We start from the raw sequence: 20,914 nt of genomic DNA on the forward strand, positions 1-20,914 counted from the left end.
GAAAGCGTCAAAATGAATTAATTTTGCCTGCAGCTAGATAATGTTATCTCTAACTTTTCAGTGACACTGTTTTCTCACTCATCACTTGTTATTTCTCAGGTTAGTCAATAAATGAAACTAAAAGCACAAGATTTTTAAGCATAAAAGTTTCTTGCCTTAAACCAAAGTGAGAAAAATATGACTACATCTACTAGGTGTTATTCATAAAGTTTAACATACAGCAACAAGTCACTAAAGGAATGATGGCGATAAAAGAGTAAAAGAGTGTAGAATATTAATCCCTGATACATTATGTATTTATTTTTATCAGTATTGGGGAGTGGCTGGAAAATGGCTTAGCGGTTGTCTAAGAGGACATAAACTATGTCCTTCAGCCACTGATAGGGAACCTCTTCTGGAAGAAAGAATGAACTTGCATTTCTGTTTTCTTGAGGAAATCACCTCAGTAAACCTTACTTAAAACTGTGAAAGCAATGGCACTGGTTTAGCCTACCTCATCCCAGAGAAACTTCCTCCCTTCAGGTTAATGTTCCATGCTTATTAGTTTTTGCTTTGCCTTGTAACTGTTAATTATTTCTGATTCCCCAGCCAAGGTTCATGCTTGTTCCAGGGCCTGCTTTTATCAGTTATCATTCTGCCGGTAGTAGAGCTAACCAAACACTTCTTCTTTCATTGGCATATCCCAGCATGGTTCCTGTGACTGCAGTGGTGTTAATGGGCTTTACTTAGCCTGTCACTCCTAAAGGTGAATCAGACTCTTGCCAGGAGAGACAAAATTTAACAAAAGAATAACAAATAGCACAAACTTCTTGGTGAGCTATAGTTCACCTAGGGAATGTGAAAGGCTTTTGATGCCTGGAACAGGCTGACATCTCAGTAGGCAGTGTTGGAGGTTGAGCTGTAAATCTCTCAGCAGCTGTGGGGGAAAGATTATCTTAATTTATTTAGCTTTTTGTTTTGTTTTATTTTTCTTTGTTTGTTTTGTTTTGCTTTGGCTTGAAACTCCCAGCAGCTTCTGAGATTATTTTAGTTCATTTAAATGCAATAAGCACTAACAGCAAATGCCCTTCTGGCTGGCCCATTTTCAGGCTAACCAGTCCAAATGAGGAAATGCCTCTGGCATCAACCAAGAAACCCCCAGCTGCACTTTCTAAGAGAGGAAAAATAATCTACAATCGTACACCAAATCCACACCCCTCTCTGCTTCTTTGGTGATGAAAAGTTATCACAACTTAAAGTATTATAAACAAAAACACTTGTACCTGCGATAAAAATGAAGTGAGACTCAAACTAATTTGCACGATCCTATTATTACATATAGTACACCAATACCTGGAAGGAGTCCAACCATTATTGGTCTCATGTTAAGCACTATGCAAATGTACTAAAAGTGTGCTCTTGCACCAAAGAGTTTGCAGCACAAAAAGAAGCACAGAGAGGTAAAGTGACTTGCCTAAAACCATATGCAGGTGAATTACAAAGGTGGGAAGAGAGGCACAGAAAACTCTTGGATCACTTCCCAGTGCCTTGCACATTGATCATGCCCTAAAGCAACATCACCACAGTTTTGGAACCGCATCCACTGCATATAGACAGGACCTCAGCTACTCTGGCAATGAATATGCTGCCACTCTCTGTGCAGATCAAGGCCATTTTGATTTAGTTAAAATAGATCCAAAATCAAACCAAATTCTTTTGAGCCTCATCAAAGCTAAGTTTTTACATCCATCCTTACAGTGTGAGATCAAAAGTGCCCCAATCTTCACCCAAAATTTTCAGTGAGCAGACAGAACTCATGTAAGAGAAGGCTGTGCAGCAGTTGCCTATCAAGTCATGTGACAGTGGGACAAGAGATGATACCAAATCAATATTGAAAGATCTTATCTGTATTGATCACCTGTCCTGATTCTCTCCCTTTCCAGGTCGTGATATGGCAAGCACCACCTTGCCTGGCTACCCACCCCATGTTCCCCCAACTGGACAAGGCAGCTACCCAACATCAACTCTTGCAGGAATGGTTCCTGGTAAGTCAGCTGCCAGCCCTCAGTAATGGTGCACACATGTCTGAACGCTTACCAGCATTGTGAGAGCTTTCACAGCTGGCTTGGCTATTGCTTTGCTGACATGAAGAGCTATTCTTTTCATAAAGAAACCATCAAGAGCCTATAACCAATGTAGCTAACAACCCTTTTTGTAATGTATCTCTTTCCCCCTAGTAACTGATTCACTGCTGCTATGGGCAGCTAGCTAGCTATAACCTGTGGCAATTAATTGGTAATTAATTAACCCTAGTATTCATTAACTAATGTAATTATTTTCCAATGACCCATGCAGATTATTATGTACTGCTCATGGCTCAAGATACTCACCTATCCACTAACTAAGGGTGACACCTCACCTTTTGTCTAAATCCATGGCCATCAAGATGAAAATTATCAATGGCAATTTAATACCTGCAGTATTTGAAGACCTACTGTCTATATAGCCTAAACTTACTAAGAACTCAGAAATTATTAACAGCATTTCATGAGAAACTAACTATTCACTCTTAGCAACCAACTACTTAACCACCTCCTGTTTGTAAAATAGTGCCTCCAGTCCAGGAAATTACCAACCTAATCCTACATCCAAAGACGAACTTTCTTTGATACCCAATGCTTTGGAGAAATACCTTATCTCAGCATTTGGATTCTCCCACTCTTTCAGAAGAAGAGAGAACCATTTACTCTAGGAAAATTGAGGAGTTTATTACCTCAGGCTCTATTGCCCACTCTCCTCTGATGACAGTTGTCCCCAGTAGATAAATGAAGAGGCAGGATTTTTCTCAGACATGGTAGTTCCGAACTCAGAACTCATCTGCCACTGATTTCTGCTTTTCACGGCCCATGGCTGTGAGTTGTGATGATTAAAGGGCAGGTACACAGCCATTCTGCAGCCTCTGCTTCTGAAGGGATGAGTCCAGAACTAAAGCAGCAACAAGTTGAGGACAGAAAGCTCTTAAACTATCATATGATTTGCCAGGCCTTACGAGTGGAAAGCCTAACTTAACTCTGACCCAGACCTCAGAATAGATAGCTAAATGAACATTAACATCAGTGAGGACAGTGAAAATATAACTCTTAGGAAATGTTTTCAGGTCAAAGTCTTAACATCTTAAAGTGACAAATCATAGAACTGCCTGAGTTGAAAGGGACCTTAAAGGTCACCTAGTTCCAACCACCCTGTCATCAGTGGACATCTTTAGGGGATGTGCAAAGCCCCATCCAGCCTGACCTTAAACACTTTCAGGGACTGGGTATCCACAACTACTCTGGGCAACCTATTCTGGTGGCAAATTTTAGGGATGTCCTACACTAAATTATTCAGGAAGGATTCATTATCCAGAATCAGACATGCACTAAGACAACATAAGATCAATTAACACCCCACACACAACTCCCCCAAGTAACAATAGGTAAATTCAGTTGGCAATATTTAGATCATTTCTGATCAAAACTTATAGGAGGTCACAGCATATGGAAATTATTAATAAGATCAAAACAGCTGGCTCTTTGAGTAGAAACTGTTCAGTGATTACTATGTAAGTTTAGTGTCGTCATTACAAGGATGATACTGACTCCTAAACTGGGACATAATTTTTAAGACCACTAATATCAGGGGTCACTTATCCAAGAATAAGGTATTTCAGCTCCTTGATGTGGAGGCTGCATATAAGATAGTAGTGTCCTCAAAAAAAAAAGGCAACCCAGAAATATTCCCCAAAACAAAATGAATAGAATAATACACAAAGAAAAAGTTAAGTTATACTTCAAAGTTAAAAAAAATTATTCTGGTCAAATGGATACCTTCACATTAAATCTGATGTCAACATTTAATCAGAGGGAGTTTTTCCAGTGGCCTGCTTGGGCATCCTGCAGTAGTTACTGCATATTTCAACAGAGCATCAGGTTCTGGCTGTTTCAGTCATACCCCACTGGTCAGACCCAGCCAGGAAGCCCTTTTCTTCCTGTTTTCTAGTGCGACTGAAGCCAACAAGATGGAGATAAAGAGGTTTCCTGGGAAGAAACAGAAGATTTTCCTTTAATGGGTCACTCTGCAGACCTCTGCAGCCACTACTTTGTGTCAGGGGCCAACAGGGGAAATATGGGGAAGGGTGTAAGAGTAGAGCAAGTATGTATTGGTACTTTCTTGAAAGATCTCCAAGCCTCCGTGTTGCAGCTAAGAAATTTTTTAAGCCAGATTTATTTCTATTTAATATGAAACCCTTGATAGGTTTTCCATCTAAAAATGTAAAAAATGTCTCCTGAGCCCATATAAGACTTTAACATGCACAGAAACCTTTTGCAAAAAGTTCTATAGCTAAACTACATATTTTGTGAAAACTATATCCCTTATTTTTTCTGAGCCTGCCACCTGCTAGGCTCACTTCATGCCTCATCATTTCTGTATTAGAAGACTAAACCATTAAGATTTAAATACAGATGCCAAGAAATAGTGTTAGTAAAGATTCCCTGAGCACAGATTGCACAGAATACAGGCCTCCTGAGATCAATCCTCTGTGCTGACTTGCAACCTCTGTCAGGAGCCCAGTTTGAACAATCCAATACAATGATGCCAATGGTTTGTTATGTGCCCTCAGGCCAAGAAAGTTCAGAAGCCAGTGCTTTAACTACACTGGAAACAAGAAGCCAGCAATATGACTACTCAGGAAGTATCTTTAAGAAAGCCACTAACATGCAAACAAACCTATTGTTCAGATGTGAGAAAACATAGGAAAGAGGCTCTGTCCTCTTTTAACAAAGGTGCAGAGCAAAACACACAACTGTTCAGAAATCAGATTTCTAACCCATTCAAAATTCTGATTCCTTGATATTTGCTTTCATCTTGCATTGGTATGAGGAGTCAGAACCCTGCAACAGTTCAGTTTGCAAACATCAGGATGAAACATTTCAATAACATCAACATGTTCTAGATGTCAAGGCATATTAAAATAATGAAAGAACTGAAAGGAAATTAAATTAAATAAGAAAGGCAAAATGAAACAAAACAAGAAAGTTGAAACATAACACTTTGTTTCAATTTGCAATAACTTCAGAACTTTTCTTTCCAAAACTCTATTGAAGCTGACAAGCTTTAGCAAGACATTTCCATTTCAACGAGACAGCATTTTCCAATGGAAAACTGTTTCTGAGAAGATTGCTTAACCAGTGCTAATCAAAGCTGCTATTTTCTACCCATGACAACCTTTCACTAGACTTCTACTCACATAGTCTAGAGAAAACCGTGTCTCCTGTTGCACTGCATTCATGCAGCATGGCCAACAAATGCAAATGTCTCTGAGGATTATGCAGATGACAAGATACATATCCCTGCATTTGCCCTTCCTGTAACTTCAGGTCCCAGGCTGTAAACATGGACGAAGGCCAGTGGTCCTGAGCACACACTTGGAAAAGCAGGGCTTAGTCACTCAGACAGATGAATCAGGTATTGGGCTACACTTAACCTACACATCTGAGAGAAGTTTCCCACAAAGGTAACAGAATACCTTTGATTCCTGTCTCAATTATTCCTCTTTCCCAGAAAGGACATCAAGTTTCTGCAAACTGTTTTAGTGCAGTCAGCATCCACTGCAGGAACTGAAGTTTACACAGAGCAGTGCAGAGCCTGCAGAGGGCTGGGGACGGCAGCGGCAGGGAGTCGTTAAACAGAATCCAATGTTGATGAGGAAATTACACTTGTTTCATTAGTGATCGGGGAAGGCGATAGCTCAGTTCCTCTTGGTCACAGTTGAGCTCAAAAGCTCATTATCCTGCTGCATGCATGCTTTCACTCCTCGTCAATAAACACTGTTTCCAGTGGCTGCCCTCCCTCCTCCCCACGCTCCATAGCTGTGGCTCTTTCTCCTGTGCTTAACCCATGCTTTAGCAACACTATAAACAGTTTAGTGTGTCAACTCAGCAGGGAGTGAGAGAAAAGTCTTGAAATACCAGAACAATGTCTCTCCATACAGTTATGTCATATGAAACACTTCAAAAGCAGAAATTCTCATAAGGATAGTTTTTTTCTCCTTCTTTGGGAAGCAAACCAATTCCAGTATACTCCAGAGATAAGTCAATTCAGTAGAGAAAAATCTGGACCGTGCATTGCACGGTCATCTTCACAGGTTTCACCTATTCCTTCCTAGCTAGTTGCCAATTTTCCTTGCAGGATGTTTCTAGCTATGGAATTATGCTGAATTATCATCACTAAAACAGTAGTTAGCAAGAACTCTCACACAAAATGAGGTTTTATACTGAAACTAAATGCTCCTGTGACTAAAATATCTTTGGATTATTATTTCGTTTGATTCATACTCAATTTTGCACTGAGTACTTTGGTTATCACCCTGAGTACCTCTAAAAACCTTGCTGGAAAGATTCTCTTCAAGTTTAAAGCAGTGCAAATCCCCTAACTTGAACAGACTTCATTTCCACCATCTGAGAATCTGTGGTTTTGGCTTTAATACTCCAGTGAGAGGAGATTTGCAGAGATTATGCCATAATTAATTGACATTCTTTGGTAATTGTATCACAGGCATCCATCCCATCTTGCATTACCTTCTTTTCCTCTTCCATGCTATCTAGCAGGAACTGCCAGGTGCTTCTCAAACACTTCTGTTTGAACAATTCCACCTCTGCCTTCAGGCAGACTAGAAGCTAATACCTACAGTATTCTAAGCACATAAGGCCTTTCACATGGCCTTAATTGTCCACAGTTTGTTGATACTACATTAAATTGAGCTTATGATCAGATCATGTCATGATTTTCCATAAGAGAAGCATACATGTTTAAGTTTGGAGATTTGTTTATTTTGAATGCAGCACCAGACCCCTTCAGTTACCAAATACCCTGCACAGCCTTCTAAGAAACAGGGAGACTCAACTCCTTCTGCACAATAAAACTGAATGTTTTGGAAGACTCTGCACCATTCACATCTGGGTTCAGAGCCGTTACTAGGTCACAAAATTTGGAAGTATTTTGTTTTGGGCCCATTTTCCTAATGTGAAAAGGGGAGCTGTAGCACAACTTGTCTTTCAGATTCAGCACAGTACCTAAAGTGCTAATCATTAGAAAAACATTTTCCAGAGCTAGAATGCAGGAAGCTTTCTCTATAATTCACTAACTAAGCATAAAAGAGAGGTTAATCATGTATGAATCACTTTTCTGACTAATACCATCATCCAGAGTAAGAAAGAAAGTGATTCATGTGTCTTCCATTTTGTTTTGTATCTAAGCACAGCCAACTCAGAACATTTCCAAAAATGAATGATACTCTTCTTCACAATTATGCCATCACCCTCAGTACCCTAATAAAAAAAAAAAATTAGCAATACGTATTGCTATCAACAGCACTGCTAGCTCCAAAGAGTTTCTTGTGAGCTTGTCCCATTAACCTTCCATGCCTGCTGTCTCGATGCTACTGGAGAACCTTCAATGTTATTGATAAGAAAGCTGATAATTAAGTGCATAAAAACTTGCATATGCAGTCCTACTGCAGCTTGAGAATTGGAAGACAGAAGGCAATGAAAAAAAAAAGGAGAAAAGCCACCCCACTTAAATAATTTATTTGTATTATTGAATTTGAACTGATTTCTTGATTGTGAAGATGTCAATTTTGTGATGCTTAATGGTATGGGTAAGCAACTTTGCACTGAACAGGCACAGCAGTGCCTTGAATGGAAGAGTTCCAGTTAGATAAGGAAGCTACATGCTCCAGTTTTCCTGCTGGCAAATGGATTCAGCATGAACACTGGTCTGATGGAACAGCAGACATTAATCTTTATTGCTTACTGCATTTCACACCTTCCTTGGTTTCTTCCAGGGAGCGAGTTCTCAGGGAATCCCTACAGCCACCCTCAGTACACGACCTACAACGAGGCCTGGCGGTTCAGCAACCCTGCATTACTAAGTGAGTACCTCCTTCCCACAGCACGCCCCCAGCCTCGCGCTCCTTCTGTTTGTCTCTTTGTTTTCTTTTCTTTGTTCTCTTTGGGTTCTTTGTTTGTTTGTTTGTTTCTGAAGAGGGGTTTCAAGTATTTGGGCAGGTGAGAGGCCTTTTTCCTCACTCTCCAGTCCAGTTTGACATGGGTATATACCGCATGCATATTTTGTACCAGTTCTGAAGTGGATTCCTCTTTCATGAGACAGTTCAGAACTCGAGTTCTGGCTCTGGCTTCTCCATGGGCTGCATCCACACTTACATCAACAAATTATATCAAAAGGTAAATTTAGGTTCTGCTACTCTTAAGCCACAACCAGCATACTTTCAAGGCCTGGTTAAAAATTCAGGTAAGGTTTCACTCCTCTCCCAGGCTAAATCCAGAGTCAATTCCTAGGAAATCTTTAAATCTCATAGAATTTCTTCCTACTGGACAAAGTTGGACTAATGTCTAGAGCAGGAGACAAGATTTATAATAGTCAGTAGAGTTCCCATGCAGGGATATATATCCATCTCCAGTCACTGATATGCTCAGAAATAGTCAAGGGTTTTTTCAGAAGGGAAAAAACTTCCTATAAGACATTAGCTTCTAATACAACATTTCTTTGCAGGGGAATAGGAAGATATTTACTATATGTAAAATAAATCAGTTGAGATTATTATCTATGTATTTACTGAGGTTTAACAACTGGATAATAGATGCACATTTTTATTCCAGTGCCGTTAAACTGCAGTAAATGTGATCTTAATAATCAATCACTATGTAACACACATTCGATAACCATCTAAAGAGCTTCCATGCCAATTGTGACCCCAGTCCCAATTAATAAAACACTGTAATTTTGTTTCTTTTCTCCCCTACTGGTTTTAAAGTCACTTTGTCAGATGCACTCAGAACATCTGGCCCTGACACTTTCTTTGTGGCTATGGATGAGGTGTGCCATATCGTGCTGCAGTGTTTGTTGTGGTTTAGCCCCAGGCATTAGCCAAGCCCCATGCAGCCACCCATTCACTCTCCCACCAGGAGGATCAGGGAGAAAATTGGAAGGATAAAAACTAGAATATTCCTGGGCTGAGACAGTTTAAAAGCAAAAGCCACACACACAAGCAAAGCAAAACAAGGAATGAATTCACTCCTTCCCATGGGCAGGCATCTCCAGGAGAGCAGAGCCCCATTATGCACAATGGTTACTTGGGAAGATAGACAGTGTCACTCCAAACATCTCTCCTTCCTCCTTCCTCCCCTGTTTTCAGATAGTGACCAGGATATTTTCTGGTCTGGAATATCCCTTTGGCCAGTTCAGGTCATCTGTCCCAGCTGTCTCTCTTTCCTTCCCATGCATCCCCAGACTCCTCACTGGTGTGGCAGCAGGAGAAGCAAAAAAGCCTTGGCTCTATGTGAGCCCTGCTCAGCAATAGCAAAAACATCTCTGTACTATCAACCCTGTGCTCAGCACAAATCCAAAACACAGCCCTTTACCAGCCACTGTGGAGAAAACTAACTCTACCCCAGCCAAAACCTGCACAAATGCTCATGGGCTTATTCATTGATTGTCAGAGGATGCAAAAAGATCTCCTTGCCGTAGAGGGGTGTCCTATCCAGAGGCCACCATAGCATGTATCGACTGAAGTATGGCCCTCAGTTGGCTTCCACTTACTGCCTTTCGCTAATCCCATTAGGAGCTCAGTCTCCAAGTTCTTCTTTTGGTTCTTTTGCTTTTCTTTCTTTCTACCTTTCTTTTTGTTTTCAGTTGTCCTTAATTTCTTTTCTTAGTTTGATTGTTTCTGTTTTTTGTTTCGTTTTGGTTTTTTTTTGTTTACTGTTTGTCCTTTCAACCAGTCCATTCTTCTCCTGTGTTAACTTTCAGGTTCCCCTTATTATTATAGTGCCACATCCCGGGGCTCCGCACCTCCCACTGCTGCCGCTGCCTATGACCGCCACTAGTTACCATGGAAACCACATGAAACTGCAGGGCGACAGCTTAGGCCTCCACATTGTACCTGTCTGATCACCTCCCTCCATCCCTGGGAAGGGTGAAGAGACCTTCTCCGTTCCTCCCCACAGTCCAGTTCCTTCCTCTTCGCCACGAAGGCGCCAGACCGAACGCTCACCACACGAGACTGAGACCCCCTCATTCCCCCTGCCCTCCGCCTCCGCGGAAACAGCCTGCGGCCAAGTGGCTTCCCCTGCAGGAGCCCTCCAACACCCCTGGGTAAAGCTCAGCCATGCCAAGTCCCCTCAGCTTCCAGGACTCCAGGGGCACTGGGAAGCAATGCAGCTGGCAACCATTGCCTTACAGGACCCCTTTCTGGGAGCGGTAAGGGCCAGGGAAGCACGGGAGAATGCCGCTTGTGAAACACTGTTCCCCAAAGATATACTCTTCTGTGGTGGACTCTTTATGTAACCTGTGATGCTCACCCTCTTTCCCTGGACAGAGGGAACAGTCTGGCTAGAGCAAAGATGGCAGCACCTGGCCCATCTGGCAAATGAAGAAAGGACCAAGTAAAGATCTGCACCCCATGAGGGCTTCTCTGTGCACCTCATCCCCACTTTCCAGCATGGATTCCCCCAGAGTTGGCTGCACCTCACAGGTGGTGACTTTGCAGGCCTGAGTTGGGAAGAACCTCACACATACACCCACAATTTCTGTGACACACAATCAGCTCAGACAGGAGAATGGAGCAACATTTACAAACAAACCGACGAAATGAAGAAATATATAAATAGATATATAAATATAACTGTGTTTTTATGCTTTGTCATGAAGGTCTGTAAAAAGGAACAAAAAAATCCCCAATTTTCTAAAAAACCCAAGCAAACAAAACCAACAAAAAAACCAAAATAATAATTAAAAAACCCTACAAAAATAAAACTCCAAGTCCCATCCCTCCCCACCACCTGAATGGCAGACAGAGTTCCTCTGACGTTTGATGCTCCTCTTTCACTCTAGGGTTTTGTTTCCTTTCTGTTTTGCACTACAATGGGATGATGGTATTGGAGAGGATTGGATGCCAGCTCCACCCAGTCGCCTCCTCCTCCCCCTCCTTTCCCAAATCCTGTCTCTGGGGAGCAGTATGGACAAGTCACATCTGACAAAGTTACCAAATGCATCAGTCGACAAAAAAAAAAAGCACTCTGAGGCAACAAACGTTTTCCATGTCACTGGTTGGCAAACAAAGAAAACAAGCCCAGCTGCGCTCTCACTGCGCTGAGTGGTGGAAAGTGTGGGGCTTCATGTGGGCCCATCTGATTGCCCTCTGGACAGCTGAGACTGAGATGGACAAATTCAGGATTGGCTGGGATAATTGCTTGGTTCCCTAGTCCTTAGCCTTCAGTCCTTTTACCTTAAACTCTGTACCTGTGATGACTTCAATTCACCCGCATCCCAACTTTTACAATTTTACATATGCCCAACACCCATTCTCCAGATCTCCACTGCTGGTGACAACCATGTCATTATCTGTGCTCAACACCTAATTTTCTAACCATTACAGCCCTGCTATATGGGCCCCCCCTTTGATTCCCCACCCATCTGCTCATACACCTACTAATTTATAGGCCTCCATTCAAATCCATATGCTTGCATCCTACCAGCCAGACCCAATATACAGTCCCATCTTTTCATCTTCAATCCTGTATTGTGCACCCTAATATCTACCCCTTATCCCAAATGCTCACCTGATGATTCTCAAGGGATTCTCTGCTCATTTTGGTTCACAACTGATGGACAAACACTGTTCTGCAAAGGCTGAATGTCAATAGAAATGCTTATTATCCTGTATTGTCAGCAAACTCATAAACTGTTCCTTGCACTGACACTTCCTCAAAATTACTCAAAGAAAACATGAAGGCAGCTATAGCCTGTCCCCAGGGCACCAAGTCTGCCAAAGTAGATCCTTGTTGTTTTAGAGATGTTTCAGATAAAACTCATGGGCTATTGTCCATGGACAAAGACAGGATTGAGAATAAAACCCCCAAAGGGCATAAAAGTGAACAGTGGAGCAATCTCTACAGCCAACATCATGTATAAAATCCAAAGTTCCAAGCCTCTGAGGAGATGTGGTAGTGGACTTGGTATTCTGTCTCCAAGTTTAACTTGTATGTATGAAATCCACCTTCAGTAAACAGCTGTGTTGATCCCAAAGGCCCCTTTCACTTAACTTTTTCAGCCGCTGCATGGCTTTAGCTGATTATAGGTCTGTGTCTTCTTTAATGGGGTGCCCAAATGAATAAGGGTGTTTGGGGGGACATTTACATAGAAGATATAGAGCTAAAATCTGTTCCTGTACAGAATAAAATCCAAGAGGTTACTTCTGATCTATTAAAAGTGTCATTCTGCACATCTTACCTCTGAGTAACCTGCTTCATATAGCGGAGTGATTACACTATCACCACAACCAGAATTTGGCCTGTTGTCTGATCTTACTCTGTGAGAGAAGAAAATTCTGTTCAATTTCTAAACAAATGCTTTCACCACTCCTTCTGTTTTCCTTCACAGACACCAGATAGATGCTGAACCCTGTTAGAATGGTCTCTCTTTTAGTCTCTCAGTACAACCTCTGCTCTACTTGTGCACCATACAGATTCACTCAGGAGGTAGTGCACAGGCAAGAAACCCCAGGATCAGCAAAGAGAAGCTCCTGAGGAAGCTAGAGAAAAGGAGTGTCACAACTCACACTTGGCCACCTGAAGCCCAGGGCCCAGGTTGAGAGAAGCCAGAAGCTCAGAAATGCTTATTTTTCTAATGGTGTTTCACTAAACTTGTGGACATGAGCTAGAGTCTGAAAGCAGAATTTAGTTGTCTCACTCATGGCTGGCTTGATTTGACTCTTGGAAGGCCAAATCTATTGCTGGTTTAACTCCACTGGTAAAAGAGGATTTCCACCAGGCATTGAATTGGTCTGGAAAGTTCATAAGTACAGCATGTAGTTTGACCAGGAAAATACAAAGAAAAGCAGAATTATGCAAAGGACTGGGCAGTCTAATCCTCTTCCACCACCATCTGTAGACCCTCATGCGAATGTACTGAATTACATTTGCCAAAGAGTTTCTTGTGTTGGTTGTTTTGATTTACAGTCGGTGGATGCATTGTAAAGCAGTATTATAGCCCAAGTCTAGTAGCTGACATGGGGATTTATGTGGTGATATTATGCAGAAGAAAACCATCAATATTCATCTAGATTCCATTAGACTGGACTATGCAGGAAACGCAAAAATTCTACCAATTATTTAATATTATGTTATTTGCAAAAAACAATTGCTGCTTTGTAGGAAGATAATGTGTGTAATGTGAAGGCAATTCCTCTTGTATATAAGTTCATCTCCATCTTCATCATGGTAGTTATTAAAACAGCCTCGTCTCATCCTGTAGATAAGGAACACGCTGTGTGTACTGTGCAAGTCTCGTTGTGCTCACTGAAAACAAAACAATGTGTTCAATAAAGCACAGCACAAATCCAGAACTTGAGGGAACAGCCAAACCTTGTAAGGACCCTTTCCTCAACAGGCCAACAGCTGCTTTGCTATAGGTGGGGGGTTTTAATTATTTTCCTTTTAAAAATGTTACAGGAAAAAGAACAAGGATTGGAGGAAGAAATCATTATGCAAAATCCAGTGAAGCCTATAACACAAACCTCTCCTCCATTCTGCTGTCTCTTACCTTTCTCACATTTCTTTCTCATACTCTCTTTCCAATCAATTTCTATCCCTCTCTTTTATTATTTCTTATTCCCAATGTGCTTTTCTATCCAGGGAGAGAAGAGCATTACTGATATGAGAACAGGTTTCTGGGATCTCAAACATCCTAGTTCTCCTTGTGGGTCTAGAAAACCTTTGTCAACTCTAACTTCCCCAAACACCTCAATTCCAACACTGTCAAATGGGAATAACAACAGTTTCTAGTTCACAGGGGGATTGCACAGCTGAATTAATTAGCACTGGCTCAGTGCTTTGAGATTCTGGATAGAAAATTCTATCAAAATTTTAAGCATTATTGTGAATAATAATTAATGTTTCCATGACATTTCTGTTTTTCTTTTTCACACAAATCATTCTTTGTTTCTTTATTCTTCTTCCTTAGCTCTCCCTTCACTTCTTTTTTCTCAAGTCATTCTTATGTTGCTATGTTTGGTTTAGCTAATGGACCAAGCAGAAATGTTGTGAGACTGGGTGTCCTCAGTCTCTACTCGATCATGGGGAAAGAATCTTACCAAATCTCAAATGCTGTGCTTGGCTGGAAACAACAGGGACCATGGCATTCCAAACTGGGCAGTACCTTTGAGTCCTGCCCTCTGAAGCTCTCATCCCTTTGGCCCAAAGGGATGTGGGGTGGATTGCATGAGGTGGATGCAGTAAAGCTGACACTTATGGCCTGTAAATCTGTTGGGGAGGGTTGGTGGCAATGAGCCCTGCCGTGGAAACAGGGAGAAGTTTGCATGCTGTCTGACCCATCAGTAGCGATGAATCAAACTCAGAGTAAGACTTTGGAATTAATCACAACATAAATGTGAGGATGTTAAACAAGAAAAGGAAAGCAAAAAGCCCTGCACCTCTTTCTTCTCTTGAATATAATTTTATATATACTTATTAACATTTTCCTAAAGGAATTTTTGTTTTGCTGAACTGTTGGAAAAACTCTACCCTTTTGTCCCCAAGGAAAAGCACCCCTCTGGAAAAAGAAATAAGAATCACAGCTGAGCTGCCCCCTTTGGCACTGAGAGAGTGAGGGCTTCTGAGGGACCCACAATTACCACAGAGTGCTCCTTGGCTGAGCCCAGGATGGTGGCAAACTGGCAAAGCAGGAAGGAGGGACCAAACCAACAATTACAGAACTGATAACAAATGTAACTGTAGAGCAGCTCTGCTGATGATCTCCAGGCTAAGCCAGATGTGAGACCAGGGAGGGAGGGGGCCAGTGCCAGGTGCAGGGTCACATCCATTCTAGGCTTCTGCAGCCCCTCTTGGCTTTTCCTCATCACTTCAGTTCTGTTTGACTCTTTTCTTTTCTCTTTTGTGCACATGAGAAATAAAAGCAAATTTTTTTTTCTATGTCATTTTTGTGGCCTCTGGCTTGTTTCTCTTCCCCTCTCCTTCTTTCTCTCTCTTCCTCCACTCCCACAACACTTCACTCTCCAATAGATTCGCCTTGAGGTCTCTGGGAAGTTACATTTGTTGCACCTGGCACCCTTTGGGCACCGTGTAAACAACATTATGATTGTTAACTTCCACCACGCTGCGTGATGGACGGCACTGCACATGCTTGCAACACCCTACAGCACAATCCAGCCTCTGAGCCCCCAGCAGCCACCACATGCTCCTGTGCATTGCCAGCAGGACTCCCTCTTCTATTGATCTCACTCAATTGATTCCCAATGATCCATAACACATCAGGTACCCCCAGGTAGTTCGAAAAATCAAAATGCTATTGGGTAGCCACAACATCAGAAAGATGTGGAGTGAAACGCAGAGCCTCCTCCCTCTTCAATCCCATTCCTCATAGCCCAACTGGGAGACTCTGTCTAGATGAACTGGGGAACAAAACCCAATGTAAAGTCATAAATTACCCATTCTCCAAGCTATTCGTCATCCACCTAACAAAAGCTGGGCATTATATTCTGGTATGCTATAAACATACCAAATACTGAGGTATTCAGTCAATTCCTCCTCAGTTAAGCATTAGTTCTCCAGGAAGTCCTGTACAGTTTAAGGTCGTAGAGGTGGACTAAAAATGTAGCAAGAAGTCAGACTAGGCCAAACCCATTTTGCTCCTACAATTTTAGTCATTATAAAATATTTTCATAACTCCTCATAAAAGCCAGTGGGCCCCATTTTCTGCCAGTGCATGTGTATCTTAAGGCAAGTCTGCCCTAAGTGCTGTCATGAAATCAAATATTTTTGCTCATCAGAGAGTTAAATTGCCTTTTGTTTATTTTCTATTTTTCCCTTGCAGTATTAATAGCATAGGCTGAAAATCCCCCAACAGGACATTTTCTGTAAGTGAAAGTCAGTTCATTGAAATCCAGACAGACTGCAAAAGTTTTCACAATACTGCAGCAAAACTACCTGGCAACTCTCCTGAAGTTGGAGGCCTCAAGTTGACAGGGTTTGCTGCCTGCGAGAGACAGGCCTGGGATGTGATGTAGGGATAGGCTTGCACTCAAAATTGGAATAAAACTGGATTCCCCAATTCGGACACTTTTTATGCATCAGAATTCTCTTTCTCTACCAAAGTTTCAGTGATAAGAATCAAAAAGAAAATTGATAGATGAATTCTAGATGTTAAATTGACTGGAATAAAAGGAAATTATTAATGTACATTCACTGTCAGAGGTGAAAGACAGGCTAAGAATCACCAGATAGATGTGTCAGACAAACACAAAATGGATTTTCAAAATTCATCCTGGTAAAATAATCTTATAAGAATGATTTAGAAACTAGCATGATTATCTCATTTGTATCACAAAATACAGCCCAGAGATCTTTGCCCTGACATTCCTGTGTAAGTCTCCATAACTGGCAGTAGAACTACAGCAAAACTTTTGCAACTTTCAAGAACTTATATATCTTGCAAAAATAAATACTTGCATGAAAGAACTATTTCCACCATTCAGACTAGTATTATTTTCCTTTAATAATTCTGCATAGTCAATGGGAGTTTTCTCAGTGTGAAAATGTTATATGATAGAACTAAAAAGAGCACCACAGTCTGTCTCCTAATGAGGAAAATGATATTGTGAAGGTTTATACAACACTAAGTAAAGAAATCCTCTTTATGATTACTCTGACAAGAAAAATAAAGAAAAGATTGAACACTCTGAGATGATGACAACCTTCTTTAAATACACTCTTTAATAATGAGTGTAGGCAAGAAAAGATAATACACATCTGAAGGTATTCATTTAGGTAGCAGATGAATATACTGGACACAAAATCAGTACTGAAAAACCGTAAAAACCTGAGGAGGGGCAAAAATGGAAGAACAGCAAACATGACATCAGTGGAAAGGAACAAGGAAAAAGACCATCCTGAAAACTATAGTCTAGCAAACCTATACAATGATGTCTGTGTCCAAAGAAAAATGCTTGAAAATATTAAGGGAAGGATCCACTCGCTAAAAAAGTAGCAGTTAATGAAGATATGCCTTATAAACAGTCTGTATATAAATTTTTCTCTTCTTTAGAAAAAAACTGGAAAAATCCTCAGGACAGTTAACTTACATGATTCAGGCCCCGTCTGCAGCGAAGTAAAGAATGTTTGTATTGTCAGCACTTCATACTTAAAAATCATGATCCAAGTACAGGCAAAAATCACAAGATACTTTAGAAATAATGTAATTTGTATATAACAACATTTTGTATATATGTATATTTATATACATGAATATAACATAAATACAAAAGAATGTTTATCTGACTTCTAGTTTCAGTGTTCTCAGGACATCTACAGCTACATTATTAATGGTGCCTCTTCCTCTGTAAGAGCCAGAAATTTACTTCTAGTGAAAAGGAAGCATCTCATTGCATCACAGGGACCTTGTGGCTCAGTGCTTTTGGAAGCAGCTCAAATGTCACAAGACCTGGAAATGGCCCAGCAACTCCTGGCAAGGCTGACAGGGCTGGTCTGATACCAAAGCTTATCAAAGGCTTGGGTGTTTTCTCCTGTGTGACATTTTGGTGGAAGATGCCATCCAAAGCCTATTTGATAATTTCAGGTTCAAAATTCTACCTGGAAATTCATTCTGTAGTAGCAGCTTGGAAAGGACTGTTTTCCACTGGTTCTTATCCATGTACCAGGAGAACCCCTCTTGTGAACCTTGGCTGCTTCTTGCCAGGCCCTTCTTTCAAGATCTCTTTCTGTGCCTTGCCAGCTCTTCCCCAGGCATGCTGACCCCTGATGTTGCTCACAATGAGGAATACATGGACTGTCTGTAAACTCTGTTCCTCCTTCTCTCCTCCTACCCTCCCAGGTATAACCTCCCACGTGTTTCTTACACACACTGGGGAGAGCATCCAGCACCCTACACTCCATGCTCAGGTACTAGTGGCTTCTCCACACTACTCCATTTCCCTCACACATTCAAAGCAACTTCTCTGTCCTTACTGTTTTCATTGTTCTTCACAGTCTCCTTTAGTAAGGAACAGAAAGTTTCAGGAAGGAGGCAACATCTTTACTACAGCACCCTAACTTTTTTCTGCAATTTGTAAGCAAATGCTGACCCTCTGAAACTGCAACCTTCTGTGGCTTCTGACCATTGGGAGAAAAGCTGTAGGGGACTGTTTTGAAGGGTTTGTTTGGTTTTATTTTAAACTCAAAGAAGATAGATTTAGATTAGATTAGATTTTTAGGGAGTAATTTTGACTGTGAGGTGGTGATACATTAGAACAGGTTGCCCAGAGAAGTTGTGGATGCCCCATCCCAAGAAGTGTTCAAGGCCAGGCTGGATGGGGCTTGAGGAAACCTGATCTAGAGGGTGGCATCCTTGCCCACTGCAGGTGAGTTGGAGTGAGACAAAATTTAAGGTTCCTTCCAACCCAAAACATTCTACGATTCTGTAATGACTTTTAACCTGAGACTAATTTCAAACACATCCTGTTGAACATCCACAAAAGGAAGACAAACAAAATCTACACAGAAAACTCAAATGGACTGAACAGGGTGAAACTTCACACAGGTAGAGAACCTCTCTTCACAGAAGAAAGAAGCTTTTTTTTTTTTCTGTGTTAGCATCCATGAGAATCCTGTCTAAACCACAGAGCTGCATTTAGAATGTCTTTAATACACCAGCAAGGGTTAGTTACACTGCCTAAATAATCAGGCAGCTTCCACATATATACTTCACAGACTCATATATGAAAGTCAAATCATCATTTTCAAGCAAATCAACCCAAAGCCCCCTATTTTCATGCTGCTTTCTCTAACATCAAGACCAGTAGTTTTTAGTGTACACTTTTAAAATCACTGGTTTATTTTTAAGGAAAATGCCTTTAATGTAACTGGGAAAGGTAAGCTTGTGGACAGAGATGGACTGTACAAGCAGTTATTCTTCTACTGCTTGCTTTTTGTTCTTACTCTTTGCTAATTGAATAAGATTGAAAATCATTTATCTAGATATGCTTCATATCACGGAACATGACATAAAATCCAGGAACCCAAATTTTAACCAGTAACATCTAGCTAACAGTTAGCTGTCTGACCTATCAGGAAAGTTTATATATCCTATCTCCCATCAAAACTGAGCAGAAATAGGATAACAGCTTGCTAATGCTACCAGCTAAGTCAACCTTTTTTCTCAGGCCAATACAGTTCACAGTCAGAAAGTTCCAGACAGACTCTGCACAGAATCATTCTCCTTAAAATGTTGTGAATTGCCTGTTTGAACTTGAAAAGTCCCAGAGAAAAAAAAAAGAGTAGTACAATAATTGAGCCAAAGCAACAAAGGAGGGTACCCAAAATTTAGTAAGTGCCAGAATACAGGGAGATTGGACAGAATTCTGCAGGCAATGTGCCAGAGGGAACAGGAGAGAAATTAAATCAACCTGTAATACTTTTTGCTCTCTAACTTGGTAGTCTATTAGTAACAGGGTAAGATTAGCAGAAGGGGTTTGCACCATCATGAACAGAAACTCCTTGTACACACCATCATCCACCTTTGTCCAGCAACCCATTAACATCAAGCAAGTATAATATGCTAGTAGGTTAAATTTCCTAATCAACCAGGATGTGAGCATGTTATAGCTACTTAGTATTCAGTTTGCTATTTTAAAAATGATTTGGTAGAGAATCAGGCCCTCCTCGCCCTCTCTAGCTGACTCTCATCTGATTCTAATTCAATTTCTCTGCCTATTGTTTATTTCACCGCTCCCCTGTGAAGTGTCAAATGCTGATGTTCCGTCAGCCTAGAACTGTCGTTTATATTTGTCATTCAGTCCTTGTTAAAATATAAAACAGGACTGCGCCTGCCTTGGAGCGCTCTGCCTGGGAATTCCCTGTGGTAAAATTAGTCCATTTAGATGGAAAGTTTTGTGTCACTCCCCTGTCTAAATTGGCAGATCTGGCTCTTTTGCAAAAACCAATAAACTGTGAACCTTGATGCATCTGTCAATCAAACTCATCTTTCGTGAGCAAAGCCAGATGACAACAAAAGCTGGGCAGGCTCCTCCGATTGGTTCTTCTCATTTAGGCATATCAGGAGGCACCTGTCACTCCTCTGGCTCAGCATCATGCTCAGAGGGACTCCATTCCCAGAGAGATGAAGCCTTATTGGGGGCTGGGTTGGGGCTGGCATGGGAAAGGAGGAAGGGGGAGTTTACCCTTCTCACTTTCAGTACAATCTGCAGCTTGGCTCCTTCCTCATAGCACTGGTGGGAGGCAAGGAACTGGCATCACCTTTTGTTCTGGAAATGCTTTTTTCACATCTTAAGCAAGCACTTTGATTTCTTAAACTGCAGGTTTTCTGGTGGCTAAAAGGAGCAGTAAATATGACATGCCATATCCCTGGGGCTCTGGGAACTAAGCCACAATACCAGAGGAGAGACAGGACATATTCCAAACCCCTTTCCAAAGCTGCTGTGCCACTGTGCCTATCTGGTCAGCCACTGAGGAGAAGCAGAGAAAGTATTTTTACCTCTCTGCTAGGAAAGAAGGGGTTTGCAAACTGTTTGCATTTCAAAGGAAGTATTTCATATATAAAGGCATAAAAGAGGGAATAAAATGGCAGCAAAGATCAATAGCTCACTCCACCAGACCTGAGAGGAGCTGGCACTTAGGAGCTGATGATACTCTGGGAACAAACCCCAGAGAGAGCAGAACTTCATAGGACATCTCAACTTGTCCAGTTTTCACTGGAAAATTCTGAACTCTGCTGTCTGCCCCAAAAAAGGAGGCCAAATCTTTATTATTTTTTTCTTTTGCTTTCCAAAAACTGATTTGAAATTATT

At 41.3% G+C, this 20,914-nt stretch overlaps 1 protein-coding gene across 3 annotated transcripts in view; it reads left to right on the plus strand.

The window, feature by feature from the left end:
* PAX2 (paired box 2) overlaps nt 1-12,326 on the plus strand; it is an 85,139-nt gene extending 72,813 nt beyond the window's left edge. For 2 of the 3 annotated variants that reach the window (XM_059477594.1, XM_059477593.1), the window contains 3 exons: nt 1,923-2,024; nt 7,862-7,948; nt 9,847-12,326. In XM_059477594.1, the coding sequence (XP_059333577.1) occupies nt 1,923-2,024; nt 7,862-7,948; nt 9,847-9,923 (266 nt within the window). In that variant the 3' untranslated portion in view covers nt 9,924-12,326. The remainder of the gene's footprint in view (nt 1-1,922; nt 2,025-7,861; nt 7,949-9,846) is intronic. The other variant, XM_059477596.1, reaches the window with a different exon arrangement.
* Nucleotides 12,327-20,914: the final 8,588 nt, after the last annotated feature.

This window comes from Ammospiza nelsoni, chromosome 8 (genome assembly GCF_027579445.1).
Source record: "Ammospiza nelsoni isolate bAmmNel1 chromosome 8, bAmmNel1.pri, whole genome shotgun sequence".
In the NCBI taxonomy this organism is placed as follows: Eukaryota; Metazoa; Chordata; class Aves; order Passeriformes; family Passerellidae; genus Ammospiza; species Ammospiza nelsoni.